Source organism: Narcine bancroftii, chromosome 13 (genome assembly GCF_036971445.1).
Source record: "Narcine bancroftii isolate sNarBan1 chromosome 13, sNarBan1.hap1, whole genome shotgun sequence".
Lineage (NCBI taxonomy): Eukaryota > Metazoa > Chordata > Chondrichthyes > Torpediniformes > Narcinidae > Narcine > Narcine bancroftii.
The window spans coordinates 87,165,163-87,187,425 of NC_091481.1; the positions used below are offsets into that span (position 1 = coordinate 87,165,163).

The window sequence follows — 22,263 nt, forward strand, 5'->3', positions numbered from 1 at the left end:
GGTTCACTACATGGGTGGAAGGGGATTAGAAGGGTATGGGACTAAAGAGGGGGGAGTGCAGTTGTTTAGTAAGGAAAGCTGGACCTGTTTCTGTGCTGTGGGACTCTAATGATTCTATGCCCTCTGCTGGATGTTGTACAGGTCGTCCCTTCTCCAGCATCATTTGTAATGTCAAAGGATTAAAGACACTGGGTGCTCAGAGGCACAGCATCTTGAGCTGCTGTGTCACATCTTGAGTGATCTTGGTGCAATCCTAACTCCTGATGCTATCTGCCTGTAATTTGCATGCTCTCCCTGTGACCACTTGGGCTTCTCTTAGTTAAGTGAGCATAGAGCAGAGCAGCGCACGAACAGGTCCTGCAGCTCACGTGACTGTGCTGAACATGACGCTTAAATTAAGCTAAAACAGTTCAACTCAGAGGGTGATAGATCAATTTTTTGATTTTTTAACTATTCTTAGAACTCCTATCCCAAGGAATTTTCATTCCCAAAACAAAGGTAAATTTACCTGTTATTGTCAACGTAGCGAATCAGCAGTGGATACAATGCATATAAATCACGGCAGAGAACAGAAAATTCATCTCGAATTAGTAATTCACTCTCCACAGCATCACTCTTGCCCTCCATACGCAACTGATCCTCCTCAGCCACAACCTTTTTTGATCTCTTCTTTAATTTTTCCATGGTTGGGATGAAATGGGATTTCAATAGCTCAGGTTTGGCCTTGCTGATAATGGGTTGTGCAAAAACTGGATGGAGAGAATTAAAACAAATTAGAAAGAACCCAGTTGATTGGATATAAAGAGGCGTACTGACATTTCCAGATTGCTGAGTTTGACGTGCTCCTTTTCCAGTGCAGAATATTTATCTTTAACCTTGATTTTACAGGTCTAAATTCAGGAAAAAATGGCAAGTATTTGCTTTCTTCACAACTGTAGCTTTTGAAAATATTAATATTGGTGTAAATCATCTACTGTATTAAGATGTTTGTAAACATAATTTTAATCACCTTTGTCTATTAGATACATCTTCTTTGACAATGTTACCCTTTCACTTGATATAATTTCATACCTACCCCACTACTGATATCAACATCCATTCAGAAATCATTATTACAAATACAATGAGGAAAGCAGGAAATCTTTTGCAAAGTGTTGTCACTTTTCAGATATTTTGCTATGTTTGTAAGGAGAAAAATTTAGACAAGTCACACAAAATTTAATCGGGGAAAATGGACATCTTGCAGATACTGAACCATTGTTCATATTTACTACTTGGATAGTGTATCGCCAATGTATTTAAGGATGCAGTTACGAACTGGGGTTCTAATAGAAAGCAGTGTATTTTTCAGGAAGACCCCTTTCATTCTTTATCTATTGCACATTCAACACGTGGAGATGTGGCATCGTTGCACATTCAACTCGAGGAGATGTGGCATCGACACTGCAGCCTTTTGGTCCTTTGCTTATATTTTAGATTTACTGTCCGAGTACATACATGACATCACAATCCAACCAAGATTCCTTCTTCCTGCTGGCGCAGCAGAATTACACTAATTAGTGCAAAAAATAAACTGTACACAGTGTAAAACATGTAAACAAAGAACTGTAAACAAATAAAAAATGTAAAATCAAACTGACTGCAATACAGAGAGAACAAAAAGAAAATCAATGAAGTGCACAAGTGAGAGTCCTTAAAGGAGTCCCTGATGGAGTTTGTGGTTGCGGAGTCTGATGGTGGAGGGGGAGCAGCTGTTCCTGAACCTGGTGCTGTGACTCTATCCCTCTTTCCTGATGGTAACAGTGAGAACAGAGCATGTGCTGGGTGGTGAGGGTCTTTGATGATTGCTGCTGCTCTCCGACGGCAGCGCTCCCTGTAAACGTACTCCATAGCAGGAGGGTTTTGCCTGCGATGTCGTTGGCTGTGTCCACCCCCTTTTGGAGGGCTTTATGCTCACCTAATGAGGACTGGAAGCACTGTTCACAATCTCAAGAGTATCATCATGATACTCATCATGAGCATGAGAGTCAATTGACTCACAATAAGCTCTAATAATTGGCAATGTTTAATTGCATTGAAAACACATTGGAGATAAGGCTATTACGGCACCAGTGACTCAGGTTCAAATTCGTTGATGAAAGGAGTTTCTAAGTTTTCCCCATGACCTGCAGTTTTTTCCAATCTCCTAAAAGGTTCAGGGCTTTAGGTCAATTGGGTGGTACATATTTCAATGGTTGAAATCGATTTCTACCATGTTGTAAATAAAATTTAAAATGTAAATAATCCCCCTGCTCTTCAAGATGGTACCGTGGAACATTTTGCATCATCTGACATGCTTCACATAAAAAAAAGTTCACTCAGTCCTTCATTTGAATGACCGCCTAGAATGGTGGAGCATTCAGATCAGAGTTACTTTCATGAACACGTCTTGAAATGTGTTGATTTTTTGTATTGGGCAGACCAAGGTGCAAAATTACTATAAATTACAATTCAATAAATATAGGATTTTAAAAAAATTGTGACAAATGCATAATTATTTGACTGAAATTTTAGAGAAAAATAATTAGTATTAACCCAAGCAGGAACCCCAACAAAATATAGTGGGCTAATAGCATTCTTATTCAAGCCAAACTTTTACTCCTTCTTATGATGCATGCTTTCTCATATTCTTACCTGCAAGCCTTTTCATCCAAGATGCTTCATCAATACCCAAATTGTTAACAATAATCTTCAGTATATTTCCCAGCAAGGCATTGAGGTGCTCAGAGGTGACACAAGTACAACATGTTATGCTTTCATCTACAACATTTTCAGGCCCCTGTTCCCACCATCGTGGCAGATAGTTACAGAGCATGGGAAGAGTAATTTCAATAACATGTGGCATCTCAGTATAACGAGCACCAGACTCTGCGAGATCATTAATTTCTTTCATGAGGTGGTCCAAATCGGGAATATCTGGACACATTTCATCCACACTGCTTGGCAAACCCAAAACTATGCAAGAAAAAAAAAAAGGCAATTAGATTATTGAATGTCATATTTAAATACAGTAATGTAAAGTGGTACTAAAATTAGCCCAAAGATTCACTCAACATATTTTTGTATGTATTACAATGCAATACCATGAAATGGTAGTGCACTTTGGGAATTTTGATCAGGTTCGCTGAGTATATTTTTTTTAACGATACAGCATGGTAGATGGTTCTTCTAGCCGATGAAATCTGTGCCGACCAAGTACATCCAATGAACCTACCAACCCTGTATGTTTTGGCTACAATCACTACATTAATGCCCAATCCTCTGCACTGCTCCACAATTTGAGGCCAGTGAACAGTCATTAAATGGTCTAACGTTTCCTGGATGCTGTGGCTGCCCATGGCATTCATTTCCTTCCAGGTCAGTTTTGAAGTGACAGATCAAGTCCATACCTTTCCAAAGAGGAGAGATATAGGTTGGTTAAGTGAGTGGAGAAAAGATCTGGCAGAAGGAGTACAATGATGGTAAATGTGAGGTCATCCACTTGAGGAGAAACAGAAGATCGGATTAATATCTAAATGGTGAAAGATTGCAGCACGTGTTGCCCACAGGGAATTTAGGAGTGCTTGTGCATGAATCACAAAAGGTTGGTTTGCAGGTCCCACAGGTTATCAGGCAAATGGAATGTTGGCCTTTATACAGGGCATTAGGAAGACCAAAAGGAGCCATGAACTGTCCTTGCCAAGCAAGATTAAAGAAAATCCCAAGGCATTTTATATGTACATGCAAAACAAGAGGATGACTAGAGAGCGGATATGAGCGCTCAAGGACAATGGAGAGATCTATACTGTTTAAGGGAAACAAAGCTAATTAATGAAATTATAGGGCAGAGGCCTCACAACAGTGGTAGAGAAGCTATTGGAAAGGATGCCTAGAGATAGCCTTTATGTATATTTGGAAAGTCTTACGGAGATTAGGTCTGCCTCCCCCTCGCTTCTGCCCGGACCGGGGCCACCGCCTCCTTCTTTCTGCCCAGACCAGGGCCTCCGCCTGCTTCGCTCTACCGAGGCCGCCGCCTCCCCCTCGCTTTTACATCCGGTACCGCACGGATGGCAGTCTCTTCAATCTGAGGCGCCTGCAAGCTCACACCAAGAGCAACTTGTCCGTGAACTACTCTTTGCAGATGATGCCGCTTTAGTTGCCCATTGAGAGCCAGCTCTTCAGCACTTGATGTCCTGTTTTGCGGAAACTGCCAAAATGTTTGGCCTGGAAGTCAGCCTGAAGAAAACTGAGGTCCTCCATCAGCCAGCTCCCCACCATGACTACCAGCCCCCCCACATCTCCATCGGGCACACAAAACTCAAAATGGTCAACCAGTTTGCCTATCTCGGCTGCACCATTTCATCGGATGCAAGGATCGACAACGAGATAGACAACAGACTCGCCAAGGCAAATAGCGCCTTTGGAAGACTACACAAAAGAGTCTGGAAAAACAACCAACTGAAAAACCTCACAAAGATTAGCGTATACAGAGCCGTTGTCATACCCACACTCCTGTTCGGCTCCGAATCATGGGTCCACCAGCGTTGTCTCCGCTCCATCCTCAACATTCACTGGAGCGACTTCATCTCCAACATCGAAGTACTTGAGATGGCAGAGGCCGACAGCATCAAATCCACGCTGCTGAAGATCAAACTGCGCTGGGTAGGTCACGTCTCCAGAATGGAGGACCATCGCCTTCCCAAGATCGTGTTATATGGCAAGCTCTCCACTGGCCACCGAGACAGAGGTTCACCAAAGAAGAGGTACAAGGACTGCCTAAAGAAATCTCTTGGTGTCTGCCACATTGACCACCGCCAGTGGGCTGATATCACCTCAAACCATGCATCTTGGCGCCTCACAGTTCGGCGGGCAGCAACCTCCTTTGAAGAAGACTGCAGAGCCCACCTCACTGACAAAAGACAAAGGAGGAAAAACCCAACACCCAACCCCGACCAACCAATTTTCCCTTGCAACCGCTGCAACCGTGTCTGCCTGTCCCGCATCGGACATGTCAGCCACAAACGAGCCTGCAGCTGATGTGGACATTGCCCCTCCATAAATCTTCGTCCGCGAAGCCAAGCCAAAGAGAAGAGTACCAACAACGTAGGAAGAATTAGGAAAGGTATTCTGCTGATTTCAATGGACAGGGACTAGATTAAAAAGTAGAACTGATAAGGCAATAACCTCAGGATTGCTACCCAAGTCCTTTGCTAATTGACATAAAGATTGATAAGATTAGGGAGTTAACTATGTGGCTTAAACACTGGTATGGGAGAAGTGGGGTTGAATGTGTGGGGAACTGGGGAAGCAGGGAACTGTTCCAATGGTACAGTCTCCACCTGAACAGTGTTTGGAATCACATAACTAGGGTGCGGATAGAACTTTAAATTTAAGGAGAAGGCAGTGAATTGAATAGACTGGAAAAGTATGGATGAAATTAAAGTGAAGAAGAGCGCAGGACAGGATGATGAAGTCTCTAGAATAAAAAAAAGGGCAGAATTTATCGAAAAGAATAAGAATTTAAACTCAGAGACAAAGGTGAGAATAGTGGTGAACAAGGGAGTTGTTGCATGTAAATGCACGCAGTATAGGTAACAAGGCAGATGAACTTAAAGCACAGTTAGAAATTGGCAGGTATGACATTGTGGCAATAACAGAGATGTGGCTAAAGGAGGATCACAGCTGCTAAGTGTCTAAGGATACACATCCTATTGAAAAGACAAGTTGGCAGAGGCGGTGGAGCTGCTCTGTTGGTTGAAACTGAAATCAAATCCTTAGCAAGAAACGACATTGGATGTCAAATCCTTGAGAAACTGTAAGGGTTAAGATACGAGTTAAATAAAGCCCTCCAAATGGCAGCCAAGATGTGGAGTGTAAAGTACAACAGGAGTTAGAGAAGATATGACAAAAAAAAGGCAATGTTGTGGTGGTCATGAGGGACTTCAATGTGCTGGTAGACTAGGAAAATCAGGTTGTGGCTGGATCCCAAGAGAAGGAATTTGTGGAATGCTTATGAGATGGCTTTTTCAAGCAACGTGTGGCTGAGCCCACAAGGGAAAAGGCAATTCTGGATTTGGTCCTCTGCAATGAACTGTATTTGTTAAAGGACTTAAGGTTAAGGAAATCTTGGGAGGCACTGATCACAGTATGATGAAATTCATTCTGTAGTTTGAGAAGCTGCTAAAATCAGATGTGCTGGCATCACAGATGAGTAAAGGTAACTACAGAGACATGAGAAGGGAGCTGGCTAAAGTTAGAACGTAGAATAGCACAGCACAGTACAGGCCCTTCGGCCCTCGATGTGGTACTGACCTACATGTTTCTTCTGGGGAGAAAAAGTACTAAACCCTCCCTATCCATAACCCTCTATTTTTATTTTATCCATGTGTCTAACAGTTTCTTAAATGTCCCCCATGTTTCAGCCTCCACTATCATTCCTGGCAAGCATTCCAGGTCCCACAATTCTGTAAAACAAAACATCCCTCCCTTAACTTATGTCCTCTGGGATTTGCTATTCCTGCTCTGGGAAACAGGTGCTGGCTGTCACTCTATCTATGTCTCTCATAATCTTGCAGACCTCGGTCAAGTTTACTCTCATCCTTCTACACTCCAGAGAGAAAAGTCCCAGCTCTGCTAATTTGCCTCATAAGACTTGTTTCCCAGTCCAGACAACATCCTGGTCTATCTCCTCTGCACCCTCTCCATAGTTTCCACATCCTTCCTATAATGAGGTGACCAGAACTGAACACAACACTCTAAGGGTGGTCTTACCAAAGATTTGTAGAGATGCAACGTGATCTCTCTGCTCCAAATTCAATCCCCCCATTAATGAATCCCAGCGTCCCATATTGATTTCAAGAATGCCCTGGTAGGGAAGATGATAGAGTAGTAATGGCAGGAGCTTCTAGGAGTAATTTGGAACATGCAAGGTTGTTTCTTGCAAGGAAGCACTCATGTGGTACACCAGGAAGCTCAAAGTTTGTATTTGTGAGGGAGGGGAAGTTTGGCTCCTTAAGGTGCAGTTAGAGCTGTAGGCTCCGAATGCAGGGGTGCAGCCAGCGGAGGATGTGGCATTCACGGAACGTCTGGATGATTTGAGGTGGCTGTTGGGGGAATTGGTATTCAGCCTTAACAGGATAAGTCTAGGTAGTGAAGGCAGATGGTGCAGTCTCAACCTGACCAGGATACCAGAGTGAGACAGACTATAATTGGCTCAGATTGTGCCAAGCAGGTCTCTTTAGTACATCTTGCCCACTCATTGAGATGACTTGTTGTATAAGCACATACAAATGAATTTCTCTTTCGAGTTATCAAGCTAGATCTTTGATGCTATTTTACAAAGGTTGCCTGTCTCCGTTAACTGATCATTTGCGTACAGGTCCGGGAAACCAATTTAGTTTCCTTCGCTGAAAGATTTTGTGATCAATTTTCTGATGATTAACTTTGCATGTAAACATGACTCTAGGTCAGAAATTTGTTCTCATTTGTTTTGACGTCTATGCCCAAATCGCTACCTAAATGCGATAGTTAGCCTTTTACTAACCTTTTCCACTCAATCTAACCCAGGAAATACAATGAAACTTAATACTCAGTAAAGGTTAATATTGTTTTGTTCCTTTTACACTTACTGGCTCTTTCACGTGTTGTCTTTGTGTTGTAGACTGAGCAAACATTATGTTCATTGAGATCGTGCTCGAGGAAGGCCACTGGCATAGCAGCTGCCAACCGTGCAAGACATTCACCCAGAGAGGGCCGTTGCCTGCAGAAAAAGAACAACAATTCATCATTCTTAAACATGTCTATTTTCAAAACCCTCATTCAAGCAACATGGTCATTCTCAAGGATATTTTAACCCTTGGATCACATTAAAAATATCAGGAATGTTTCTGAATCAATATCAGTGTGTCAGCACCCAATCCTCGTGCACATTTTGCAAATTTAACAGTTCTGATCATTTTATCAAGTTCCACCATCAAACTAAAACATTGATTTGGGCAAGGATCCTTTCCATAGCCTTGACCTATGCAGTGTGGGAAAACTTTTTTTGTGGCAGATTGATGAAGAGGAATGTTGCTTTCAAAAGATGAAACAATTTTTCAGTGTTAATGATTATTTATGACTGATCTTGATTTTTCATCAAACATATTAAGCACACCTGAAATTGATAGAGTGTACACCTTCATTTTGTGGGCAATGGTGCAGTTATCCATCATCGGATTGTCATTTAATGGAATGGGTTAGAAATAAAAACGTGAAATGAAATCCTCTTCTACCTAATTAGCTTTATATAGGCTGGAACCTGCTGCCAGCATCTGCCTTTTGTGCTTGTTAAAGACTTGGAGAGGTTTTACATATTTATGTTCTATGGAGCTGTCTGCTGTTGTGTTGTCCTGATCTTCGTGGTATGAACACACCTGATATGATATTATCACTTGTCTAGAACAGAACATGTAAACAACCTTGACAATTGGCTAAACTATACATCCTGGCTTAGCCAGCCATTGAACCAGTTAAGAACTTTAAATGTAATTAAAAATACTTAAACAAATGTGAATCAATAAAAACATGGAAACAGACCCTTCAGCCCAACTTGCTCATGTCAACAGAAATTTTTCACCTGGCTCATATCCCTCTAAACCTATCCTATCTATAGATCTCTCCAATTTTTAAAAAATTGAACATTACAATCGGACTTGCCTCAACCACCTCCTCCTGCAGCCCATTCCATGTACTCATCACCTTCTGTGTAAAATAAAGTTACCCCTCAAGTTCCTCCCCGCTGCCCCCCCCCCCCCCCCCACCTTAAACCTATGACCTCTGGTTATCGATTAGCCTACTCTGGGCAAGAGACTTTCTGCATTCAGCCAATCTATTGTTTTCATGATTTTGCAATCTTTGGCAAGTTTCTTCACTGTCAACAATGCCAGACACTTCAGTGGCATCAGCAAATTTCCTGATCATGCCATGTTCGTTTTGATATACTTGACAAACGCAATGGGTCCAGCACTGAACTTTGTGTCAAACCACCAATTACAGGCCACAGTCAACAAAAAACCTTAACCGTCACTTTCTACCATGAAGTTAATTTTCTATCCTTTTTCTGGAATGTCACCTTGGATCGATCTCCAATGGATTATAAATATTTGGGATTTTGGTAAGATTAGTGGGTTACATACTTACACACATTTTAAAACAGATCTTATTTGAAAGACTGAAGAATACATATTCTATAGATTGCAGGATCTCTGGAGAATGTGATGCACATTTCACAAGTAGGTGCTAATTGAACTGAAGTCAAAATGAAAGACCATTGTTTTGGAGGCAACAAACTGGCTACAAAGTTCTCACAGAAAGCTCACTCCTGGGTTTTGTTTATCTAAGACAACATCTTGACTAAGAAGAATTCCTGTTGTTTGCTGAAGAAGGTGGGGGGAGAGACTCACATGGGCTTAGAGAGAGAGAGAGAGAGAGAGAGAGAGAGAGAGAGAGAGAGAGAAGACAATCCCTCTCAGCTAGTGTGGGTGACACTGAAAAGAGACTGAACAGTCATAGCTGAAACAAGCCAGGAAGAGCTGGTGGGAAACAGAAAGTTTCAGAGCAGTGGACGGCTGGAAGTACTACCTGTCTGGTGTTTCTCTTGGAATAAGAGGAACAGAAAGGAACTCTGTGGTAGCTTGAAGAAAAAAGTTATCATCTGGAAAACCCTGATGGGGCAAGTTTCATCAGCGAGACATTGAGGTGACTAATGGTGGTACCTCAGTTGTGGAAATCCTGGAGCATCAAATCTCTCTCTGCAAACCCTTCCTGAGCAGTAAACATTTACCTTTCGAGCACCAAACCATGGTGAACTTTATTCATGTAAAATTCTGTACACAGTATAAGAATTGCCTGCATCCAGAGAACTTGGAAGAAGGAGAAGTGAGATTGAACTGTGAACCAAAGAACTTTTCTTCAATTTACACACGCATTACATACACGTGCGCTTAGAATTAGAAGGGGATTCATTTGGGTTAGTTGAGTATAGAGATAAGTTAAAGTTTGATTCTGTTTTCATGTTTAAAGTTGATTAAAAATAACTTGTGTTTTATAAACCACTTGTCTTGGTGAATGTCTATTGCTGCTGGGTTTTGGGGTCCTTTGGGCTTGTAACAGATCCTATGTAATCTAACCCTCCAGAGCGGCCTACTGTGCGTAACCTTATCGAATGCCTTGCTGAAATCCATATATACAACGTCTACAACTTTGCCCTCATCATCTGTCTTGGACACATCTTCAAGAAACTCTATTAGATTTGAGCGACATGACCTCCCACTTACAAAACCACACTGACAATCCCCAATTAGCCCTCATGTGGATGTATCTGATCAGGCCTGGGATATTTGTCTACATTCATGCACATAAGGACCTTTTTCATGTGCCCTCACCTGTAATACTAACAGATCATAAACACTACCACTGACTGCCACAACGACCCCAATCTTTTTCCACAGTTAGAACAGAGGGAAAGTATTCATTGATGACTTTGCGCATCTCCTGTGGCTCCGCATGTAGTTGTGGCCACAATGATTTCAAAGGGGTCTTATTTTTCCTCTGGCTATCCTTTTTGTCTTTATGGACTTATAAAATTCATTGGGATTTTCCTTAATGTTATTTGCCAGGGTATCTCCTGTCCCTTTGTTGGCCCCGAATTTCATTTTTTCGCTTTCTTCTCAGTTCCTGAAACTGCTCCATGTACGCACTTAATCCCAGCTGCTCATACCTGCCCCATGCCTCCAACTTGCTTTTGAAGAGAGTCTGAATTTCTCTCGTCATCCAAACTTTCCTTCGCTTGCATATCTGACCCTTCACTCTAATGGGAACGTGCAGCCCTGGACTCTTCTCAACATACTTGTAAAAACATCCCATTTTCCTTGCGTTCCTCTTCCCTCAAACAGTTAAAATTAACTCTACTGAGTTCTTGTCTGACCTCAATACCAAATTTTAACTCATGGTCCTGTCCAATTTCTCTTCGTAACTATCTTAAACTTGATACATCAATGGTCATTGATCCCAAAAGGCTAATTTCACTTGCCTTTCCCAATTTTCCAAGAGTAGATTAAGCTTTGCCCTCTTCCTTGTGGGACTGGAGGAAAAAGCTTCTACCCACGGGCAGTGAGACTGCTGAATGACTGATGAGCTGCTCATTCTACTCCTCTGAGACTCCTATTGTTTAACATTGTTTCTTTTTATAGATGTACTGCATATACAGTGCTGTAAATTGCTTGTACATGTGTGCGATGTGTATATTATGTTTTTTATATCGAGGACCCAATGATAAATAATGAACTTGAATTTTGGTGCAAATCAAAAATTGGGGAGCTGGGAATAAATTGAACTAAGTAGGATTTTCAAACGTAGATTTTCATGGAACTAGTAACTAAAGGGCCAGTGGGCTGATATCGCCTCAAACCTCAAACCGCCTCAAACCGTGCATCTTGGCGCCTCACAGTTCGGCAGGCAGCAACCTCCTTTGAAGAGGACCGCAGAGCCCACCTCACTGACAAAAGACAAAGGAGGAAAAACCCAACACCCAACCCCAACCCACCAATTTTCCCCTGCAACCGCTGCAACCGCGTCTGCCTGTCCCGCATCGGACTTGTCAGCCACAATCGAGCCTGCAGCTGACGTGGACTTTTACCCCCTCCATAAATCTTCGTCCGCGAAGCCAAGCCAAAGAAAGAAGTAACTAAAGGAGATCATTTACATCCACAGATGCCAGAGGGCCTTTAGAAACAAGACTGAGAGACTGTAGATAACTTGGAATGGATGATCTTCAAAAATGATACCACCATTATGGGTTAACTGCCCTTTCCCTGATCCCAAAAATTCTGGAAGCCAGATTTGTCATACGAGTTAATTACCTCTCCACATACGAGTTCTTTGTTGTTCCAAGAGAATAAATACTGGACAATATTCGATAGCAAGCGACTTGAACATCATCCACTGAAAAATAAGGAAAAAAATTAAATTTCTAACAAAACATTTTAAATTAGTATCAAAACAAAATCTAGGCCAGACAAGAGGTAGAAAATGGAAGCAGGGTGACAGACCCTTTGGCCCAACATGCCCATACTCATCAAGTTGACTAGCTGAGCCAGTCCCAGTTTGGCTTTGGTTGCTGTCCCTCTGACCCAGTGGTTCCCAAACTTTTTCGGACTGCTGCCCCCTTGGTCTCCAGGCCATATCCCAAGCGCCCCCGCCCCCCCATACAACAGCGCTGAGCTAGGGTAAAGGGGGGATGGGGAGGGCTCGTGGCACCCCTGAGCAGGGGGGTGGGTTAGTGGCAGCGCTGAGCGGGGTGGGGGGGATTAGTGGCGGCGCTGAGTGGGGTTGGTGGGGTTAGTGGTGGCGCTGAGCTGGGGGGGTTAGCAACAGCGCTGAGCGGGGGTGGTACACCAGTACAACATGGCAGCCACCATGTTTATTTGTCACTGTTTATTTTGCTCATTACTGCACCCCAAGTCTGGCCAGAAAATTACTGCACTGGCTTCTTCATTAAACTTTGCAGCAGACTGAATAACAAGACTGAAGGTTCGGACCATCCGCTTTCCATCACCTCCCCCTTTTCTCTCACTGCCCCTTTGGGTCTTTCACTCTAACCCGTTCCAATCCATTTATGTGGGAGAGTAAGAGACAGAAGTTGCTGGAAACAATTTGCAGCTCCAATCCTGTCTTGCATCTAAAGCTTGCAGAGGTGTGATACTCTACATTTTAAAAATTGGTACCACAGCTAAAGCTAATCGAATAAACGCAATCTGAAATTTCTCTAATTTTAATCCTAAACTCAATGTCTTAATATATCCCAATAAAAATATATTTATCAGTGAAAGCTTGAATTTAAATAAGCCCTCTAGGAGTCACTATCTCGGAAGATCTTTCCTGGAACCAACACACCAATGGCATCATGAAGAAAGCCTCTACTTCCTCAGGAGTTTGCGGAGGAGCTAGTGGAGTTGTTCAATGAACCGGTACAGACTTGAAGGGCCGACATGGCCTGTTTCTGTGCTGTAAACGGTTATAAGGTATGTGAAAGGTTGAGCTAAATTTTCAATTTTCAATCCATGGTTGGTGACTGAGAAATCCCTTGAACATATCTGCCTGATTTATTTGAAACCAGGTAAGATTGTATTCCACAACATTGCATCGTCATGTGCTTGCTGACTGGCTGCCCCTTGGTTTGATAATGCCTCAAATTTCAAACTCTCACACTTGCTTTCAATTCCATCCATGACATTTCCACCCGTCTCTACAACCTTTTCCAATCCTGCAGCCTGCTGTTTAATGAGGAAAAATGACAATGAGTTTCATGCCACATACACTGGACAATGTATAAATACACCAAAATCCTCACTTGCTGCAACCAAATAGGGACCTTGAAGAGCAAAACAATAGTATACAGCACATTAAATTAAAAAAAGGATAATAAATATAACAGAGAGGTAAAGAATAATTATAAATATGGGAGTGCTACTACAACTATGGCTCTTGTAAATTCTACTTCCAAACCATGTCTCTAGATGCTTGGGACTAAGCTCTGCAATGCTCCCCTTTAACCATCTCTCCACCTCTATCTATCTATCTTTAAGATAGCCCTTAAAACAACACCAGATGAATTTTGTTAGTAAAACATGAAGGAAGGTCTGTAGACACTTGTGATTTGTGATTGAAGTAAAAACACCAAGCTGGAGAAACTCAACAGGTCAGACAGTGTACTTTATCTCATTAATGTTTCAGGCTTTTGTGCTTCATTAAGGTATGAAGAAAATGGAGGCGGGCGCCCAAACACATTATGCTCATACCTCGACGAAGGGCTCAAGCCCAAAACATTGGTTCTGTATCTTTATCTTTGCTACAGAAAGAACATCGTTTGACCTGCTGAATTTCTCCAGCTTTGTGATTTTACTCCAGAAGAATTTTTCTGCAATTTGGTCTCAAACTTTTGTTTGATAATACCCCTATTAAGAACCTAGGTATGAATCAAAATGTTAGAAACATAAATGTAAGCTGCGTTTGTTGTAGGCAATGAAGATGGAAATTGTAATGACAGCCTTCAGCTGTCCACAACACTTCAGAATGTGTGCTGGCAAGAGGAATAAAAATATTGTCAGAAAGTACAGACGGATACTGGCTCTTTTGTCTATTTTAATGTGCAGTTACAGAGCAGTGTAAATGTTAGCAGGCATGGCTCTTGCACTATTTGAAACTTACAAATGACATCATCTCCGAACTGATGCTGAGCCACATGATCAAACAATGAAGTAAGTACAGGCAAGAGAGCCACTGTTGTGTAGTTGACATTCTGGGCAACTCCTTTCACTTGAGTTCGACTCTGTGAGACTTTGCCAAGCTTCAGATTTTCTACTGTTTTCTCAATATCTTCAGAGGCTCCCTCAAAAAAAGACCTCAAACCAGCTTTCACTATTTCAGGTCCAGATTTCATCACCGTCCTGTTAATAAACACAAAAATACACGTTTCAAAGCTTTTAGATTTATAACTAGATATAACTCGTTTATGCTGTGATAAGAGGTTGTTATGCGAGCAATCTAGTAAACATCACATACAAGTTAGACACAGTACAATAGTACAGAATTACAGAGACAGGTCAGTTGGTATAGAGCCATTTTACAATTTTGGGGTTCGTTTAGGATAATGGCAGGAGAGAAACCGTCTTTCAATCTGGTGTGATCTCATACTCATGAATACTATTCCTGACAGGAGTGGGGTGAAATGTGCGTGCCTTGGGGTGTCATGAATCTTTTAATATGTCGGCTGCTTTTCCAAGCCATGGGTGTTATACACATTCAAAGGAAGGGATGGAGTGCGTGTGATTGTCTGAGCTGTGTTCATAACATTCTGCGATTTCTTCCAGTTTGTATCACACAGTGATGCACCTCGATGGGATGCTTTCAATGGTGCACCTGTAAAAGTTGTTAAGGAATGCTGAATTTCCTCAGGCTTCAAAAGAAGCAGAGGTGCTGCAATACTTTCTTGGCCACTGGATTGACATGGGTGGATCAGGATAAGTCTCTGGAGACGTTTAACCTGACAATCTAAACATATAAGAAAAAGGAACGGAGACAACCACTGACTCGCTTAGCCTGGCTCCACCACTCACATAAGATCATGGTGATCTAGTCGTGGACTCAACTCTATCTAACTGCCTTTTTATCATAACCCATAATTCCCCTACTATGGAAAAACGTCTAGCTGTCTACTATCTCCACCTCAGCCACATTTATGCAGACTGGGCAGTGAGCTTTGCCCCTCCTCTGAAGGTCTATATAACTAGTTCTTTGGTCTTGCTGATATTGAAGGAAAAGTTGTTGTCCTGGCACCAAGCTGCAAGTCCTCTATCTTTCCGGTTCTCTGTTTCGTTGACGTTTGACATCCTGCCTATGACAGCGGTGTCATTTGCCAACTCCAAATAGATGGATTTGGAGTTGTTTAGCCATGCAGTCATGGGTATACATGGAGTATAGTAAAAGGCTCAGTAGACACCCTTGTGGGACAACTGTATTGAGTATGATCACGGAGTAGATGCTCTATGTTTGTGACCTGCGGGATAGAGTCAGGAATCCAATTACAGAAAGGGATGCTGAGACCAAGGTTATGTGGCTTGGGGATGAGTTAGTTTGGTACTATTGTGTTGAAAGCAGAGCTGTAATTGATCCATAGTAGTCTGACGTCAGTGTCCTTGTTGGCAGCTGTTCCTGGGCTGAGTGTAGGGCCAGGAAGATGGTATCAGCTGTGGATCTGTTTTCGTGATGTGCGAAGTGGAGAGGGTTGTGGCTGATTGGTGGAGTAGAGTTAACGTAAGCCATGACCAACTCTTGAAGCACTTTGTGATGCTGGATGTCAGAGCCATTGGCAGATAATAATTCAGACCCATCACTACATTTTTCTTTGGCACAAAGTTGATGGTCTCCTTCTTGAAGAAGATACTGTACTTTAGCCTGTAGCAGGGAGAGGTTGAAGATGTCTGTGAATCCTCATGCCAGCAGGTCAATGCAGAAAGAGAACACAAACAGGGGCTCCATCTCGCCCAGTCACTTTCTGTGGGTTAATTCTCCAAAGGCCGATCTGCCATCTGCATCAGTGATGGTGGATGCAGATGTGCTCAAGGTGGGAGAAGTGCATCTGTGAGCTTGCTGGCCCACTTTGAAGTGAGCGTTAAATGCAATGAACGTGTCTGGGATGGATACGCTTTTGTTTACTCTTCTTCCTAGCTTTGCTCAGTAATCTATCCTGTACAGGTGCCCCACATTCATGAGGTTTGTCTGGGACTTAAATCTGGTTCTGCACTGCCGATTAGCATTATTGATGGCCTTGCGCTGGCCGTACATAGTCTTCTTGTAGAGGGCTGGGTTGCCTGACTCGTACCTGGCCTTCAGTAGCGACAGGACTAAATAATTCAGCTGTGATTTCAGATTGGGAGACACAATGATTGACCTCCTTGGCACACAGTCTTCCTGATACAGTCAGTGTTGGTAATATATTCCTTAAGGTTGGTTCCAGAGATTGTCAATATTGACCAGTGACACAGGTCCACAGTCCAGCAATGTACAACTCTTACCTTTGGATCCTCACGACTCAGCTTTTGCTTGTAGCACTGATTGGTGATCTGCCAAAATGCAAGTGTGGGATGGAACAGAAGGCAGTTACACAGTGACAGCTTACAAATGCCCGTCAAGTGTTGTCATTACTGATCGGTAATGGCTGCAGATATATGTCAGAGAAGGATTCAAGTCCTTCAAGTCGGTGCATTGGAAACTAATTTAGATGCGAAAGGGTCAGTGGGAATAGTCAGAAGGAAGGAAGGAAGACCTGGCTGGCGTATCCATATTTGATTCAAACTCAGGGTTTTGAGTGCATAAAGTATGCTCACCTGGCATCCAGTGATCTTGCTAAAATATGTAAACAGTTTATAACTGCAGGGGCATCGGTACCTGTTTAGTAAATGAGAGCAATTGGTCAGATATGCACCAATAATGTTCCAAGCCTGTCATTTGAGCATTAAAGTTTGCATTAAATCACACATAGAGTGAGAGTTTGGGAATTAAAGCCATATTACTCCAACAGAAAAACACTGCTAATATCAGCACTGATCCCAATAATGCACAAATATCTGAAAGCAGAGCTCTTTTACAGAGATATTTTATTGCAAGTGTTGCTGTGGATTTTTCAACTTACTTTGATTTTGCTTCGATCATGCCAACTTTCTCTTATGGGCAACACCTTCATTTTGGAGATGGGTGAATCTTACAAGCACATATCATGGTCACAGAGTTGTAGAGCATGAAATAGGGCGTCCAATTTGTGTACTAACGCTATCCCCATTGGCTTTGTTTGGCCCGAGTCCCTATAAACCTTTCCTATTACTTTATCAGTCCATCATATCAATACTGAGGAAGGGCTGCTTGGTTGAAAATACCATGCTTTGGATGAGATGGTAAATATATTATCAATCCTGGTAAATATTGCAGCACAAAATAAAGACCAAGGGAATTCTTAAAGTTTCCTGATAAGTACTGCAGTAAACCAACACCACCACATCTTCTGACCCAATATCTCAGGATATTGTGAAATTTAAGGAAGAAATTGGATGGGCCCAAGCAGAGATATAATGCATCATCTTTAGCCATGAGTGAGGTACAGAAAGACTGAAGAGACAAGCTGTGGAACTACACAGGCCTAACCTCAGTGGTGGGAAAGTCATCGGAGGGACAGGATCTAATAGCATTTGGATCGGCAAGGACTGATTAGGACAGTTTGAATGATTTTGTTTGTGGGAAATCATGCCTTACAAATTTGATTGAGTTTTTTTTTGAAGAGGTGACTAAGAGGTTTGATGAGGGCAGACCGGAAGACGTTGTCTACACTGACTTTAGCAAGGCCTTTAACAAGTTCGACATATATATCCCATGTACACACACACACGCACGCATTCAGAAGTTATGGAATTATGTGCTTAGTTGACATTATTATAAACTAAATCTATTTACAATTTAACTTGTACTGATATAGTTAGGGTCATAGTAACATATCATTAGGATATGGGCCATTGTAATTACATAGGGAAAGGCAATAAACGACTGTTGATGTTAATCAGCCCTCTTCATGAGATAGGGAAGTGCAATCTCCCTCATTAATTCACCTATACACTCTGCCACTTCAATCCTTCATTGTGTCTTAATATTCTAAATGGCTTCTATCCAGGGAACCCTCCTTCTGGTGGTTTGTGCTCAGAATCCTTAGACCAACCACTTGAATATTCAAAGGGATTCTGCCAAATAAGATGTGCTCCCTGCAAACATTTTAAAGATATGCATTAAGGCCATTGAAACTATAGTTCATTGTCTCCTGTTGTCTTTGCAATTTGTATGTTAAAAGTATAAAACATTTCTGTACTTTTGTGTCAGCTTATGAAGGAGAAAGACCTCCATCACAATGTGTCTGACAGTAAAGAAGGAATTGGAGGAGCAACACCTGATTTTCCATCTGAGCCCTCTCCAACCAGCTGGCATTAACATCAACTTCTCCAGTTTCTGCTGGCCTGCTCCCCATCCTCCACCCACTTCCCTCTCCATTCACAGAGCCTTTCCCCCCCATTTCCATTTGCTGGTGTGCCCTCCCTGCCTCGTCCACCTGTTACCTCTTGCCTGTGGGACAGTGCTCCTCTCCCCACCAATTTGCCTGCCTAACATTTTGCTCACACCTTGAAAAGCTCAACACTGAAATGTTGGTTCTGTATCTTTATCTTTACAAGTTACGAACATTGTTTCACCTGCTGATTTTCTACAACTTTTGTGCTTTTACTTTTATTTAAAATTCAACAGGATCTGGATCAATTTGGGTGTGGGTCAGGAAGGAAACCAGGAATGGAGCAGGAATGTGGGTCAGGAAGGAAACCAGGAATGGAGCAGGAATGTGGGTCAGGAAGGAAACCAGGAATGGAGCAGGAATGTGGGTCAGGAAGGAAACCAGGAATGGAGCAGGAATGTGGGTCAGGAAGGAAAGCAGGAATGGAGCAGGAATGTGGGTCAGGAAGGAAACCAGGAATGGAGCAAGAATGTGGGTCGGGAAGGAAACAGATTATGGAAAGGTGTAAAGCAAATGGGAGACATTAATTTCCCCAAAAGTGACTGGAAGTTCCTTAGCTCCAGAGGGTTACATGAGACAGAATTTGTCATGTGCATCCAGGAGGATTTCTTGAAGCAGCAGGTTGATAATCCAACGAGGGAAAGGCCATAGTACATGGTCAGGTGATCAGAGTTTCAGTGACAGAGCATTTTGGGGCTAGTGTTCACAATTCTTAAGTTTCTGGATAGTTGTGAAAAAAGAATAAGCCTGAACTTTGTGGGAAGATACTAATTAGGAGAGATTAGGACAGATTATTAGGCAGGGCTGGGGAATTAATTGGGAGCAACTGTTGTCAGGAAAGCTCTCAGATGACATGGGGGAGGGGGGGGGTCTTTAAAAAACCTGCGTTATAGAAAGGAGAAAAGACAGGGATGTCAAGGTGAGAAGCTAAGATCAGACAGGGCCATGGAGGAAAATAAAGACTGCTAGAAAGAGGTCAAGCAGAGCATTATAAAGGCCAAATGAAGCCACAAGCTATCCTGAGAACATATGAGCAGGGGTGGTCCACCTAGCCTGTCCAGCCTGCTCTGCCGCTGAATAAGATCACGGACTATCTGGATGTATGCTCAGCTCCACTGACCTGCCTTTTCCCCACAACCATAAATTCCATGACTCTACAAAAATCTATCCAACTTGGTCTGAAATATAGGAGACAGCCTCTACTGCTTCCTTGCACAGAAAATTCCACAGATACACTAGTCTCTGAGAGAAGCAGTTCCTCCTCATCTCTTTCCCATTTTAGGAGTGGCAGTACTGGAGGCCAAAGTCCAGTTATGGAGGCTTTGCCTTAAGGGGATTCTGCAAAGAGGGCTGAGCGAAGATACAGTTGATAACAGATAAGATCTTTCAGCTTTTCAAACTTAGTTCAGTGTATTTGGGATGTCAGTCAGGGAAAAGGGAACTGGATACTGACAGTGGGAAGTGCATCCAACTGAAGCTCCTCACTGAACACATCAATGAATTGGAGTGGGATTAAAGGATCATTTTTGAGATGGAGAAGGTCCTAGATTGCAACCAGAGAGATGTGTTCACATCTAAGATGCAGGAAGTTAGGTGAACACTGCGAAGAGCAAAAGGAGTAAGCAAAGAGTGCAAAGTTCCCCTGGGGCCATTCCCATCAATAACAATACCACTATGGATACTGCTGGAAAGGAATGACCCATCAGAGCAGAGCAGCAGCGGCCAGATCACTGGCAACATGACTGGGTCTGCTCAGCTGGGATGAAGTCAGGTAGAGTGACAGTAGGAGTCCAGAGTCAGGCGCACAAATCGGTGTTTAGACTTCAAGATAGTGTGTTGCTTCGCTGATGCCAAGGTCCATGATCTACTGAGTTGGGACAGGACGGATTAAAGAGGAGAGTGAGTAGCCAACGATCATGGTCCATATCGGTGCCAATGTTAGGTAGGAAAGGAGATGTGGTCCTGCAGAAAGAGTTCAGAGAGCCAGGTAGTAAGTTAAAAACCAGGACATACAGGGTTGTAATCTCAGGATTACTACCTGTGCCACGTGCCAGTGAGGCAAATAGAAAGATGGTAAAATTTAATGCATAGCTAAGGATCTGGTGCAGGATGGAAAAATTCAGATATTTGGATCTCTTTCAGGGCAGCTGTGACATGTACAAGAGGATCAGGTTAGAACTGGACTGGAGGGGAACAATATCCTTGTGGGGAGGTTCGTTCACGCTACTCGGAAGGTTTAAACTAGTATGACAGGATGGAAACCATAGCAGCAGGACAACAAACAACATAGAACAGGCCTTCCCCCCCAACATGACCATGCCACATAAGGTGCCATTCTGGGCTAGTTCCATTTGTCTGCATTTGGCCCGTATCTGTCTCAGACCTCATACAACATGGTAACAAGCCCTTTCAGCTCATGAGCTTGTGCTGTCCAAATACACCAAATTAACCTGCAACTCTTGGTATGTTTTGAAGGGTGGAGGAAACTGGAGCACCTGGAGGAAACCCATACAGACACAGAGACAACATACAAACTCTTTACAGATAAGCGCTGGATTCAAACACGGTCACTGGTGATGTAATAACGTTGTGCCAATCGCTACGCTAACCGTGCCATTCCCCTGATCCAGAAATCTGTCCAAATGTCTTGAGAACATTATTATGGTGCTCTCTGGAGCTTGTTCAAGATAGAGACAATTATCTGAGTGAAAACATTGCCTTTTATATCCTTTTTAAATCTTTCACCTCTCCTATTAAACCTATGCCCTCTGGTTCTTGGAACAGAATCCACAGATACCCTGTGTCTCTGAAGGGACTCTCTTTCTCTTATTGTTTGGGGCACCAGGCTATGTCAGTGGTGCCTCTTTGCATGCCTTTACAGCAATCAAAATATGTATGATGACAATTCAATAAAAGAATCTTGAATTATAATCTTAAGTTTAGATATTCTTCCTCATGGTCCACAAAACCACCAGATTTTGGTGCCATCCACAAACTTAGTCCCCATGTTAATCACATTCTCATCTATATGGTTAATATAAATGACCACAGTAGACTCAGCACTGATCCTGTGGTATTCCACTGGTCACAGACCTCCAATCCAAGAAATATCTCTCTCATACCATCCATTGATTTCTATCCCCAAACCAATTCTGCATCCGATTGGCCGTGGATCTCATCTTTCCTCATATCCCACACGTAAACCACACAGTTTTACCTTCAACTTGTATCCTGATTAGATGGAGACATGAAAATTTAGAGCAAAATACCAACTGCTTGAGGAACTTTATGGGTTTATGTCCTGATGCAGGGTCTCGCCTGAAATGTTGACCATACCAAATCCTTTATGAGACCTTACCCAATGTCTTCTGCAAATCCAAATACACGGCTGGTTTCGTTTAAAAAAAAATCAACTGTTCTTTACATTCTCAAATAACTGGGAAGTTTGTTGATTTACTTTCATAAATTCATGCTGGCTGTTTTCTTCATGTTCTGCTCACATTTACTTACTGATGGATCCCTGCTCTTCCCCAATGACAGGTGTTGAGTCCTGTGTGTTCTGCTCGGATTCTTGTATTGGGATGCTACATTTGTGCTTTGCAATG

General features: G+C 42.6%; 1 protein-coding gene across 11 annotated transcripts in view; it reads right to left on the reverse strand.

The window, feature by feature from the left end:
* The window catches only part of LOC138748799 (ryanodine receptor 1-like), a 394,433-nt gene that overhangs the window by 131,374 nt on the left and 240,796 nt on the right, over nt 1-22,263 (reverse strand). For all 11 annotated transcript variants that reach the window (XM_069909562.1, XM_069909560.1, XM_069909558.1 and 8 more), the window contains 6 exons: nt 16,944-17,004; nt 14,266-14,504; nt 11,919-12,000; nt 7,647-7,777; nt 2,674-2,994; nt 509-749 (listed from right to left, as the gene is read on the reverse strand). In XM_069909562.1, coding sequence (XP_069765663.1) covers nt 509-749; nt 2,674-2,994; nt 7,647-7,777; nt 11,919-12,000; nt 14,266-14,504; nt 16,944-17,004 — 1,075 coding nt within the window. The remainder of the gene's footprint in view (nt 1-508; nt 750-2,673; nt 2,995-7,646; nt 7,778-11,918; nt 12,001-14,265; nt 14,505-16,943; nt 17,005-22,263) is intronic.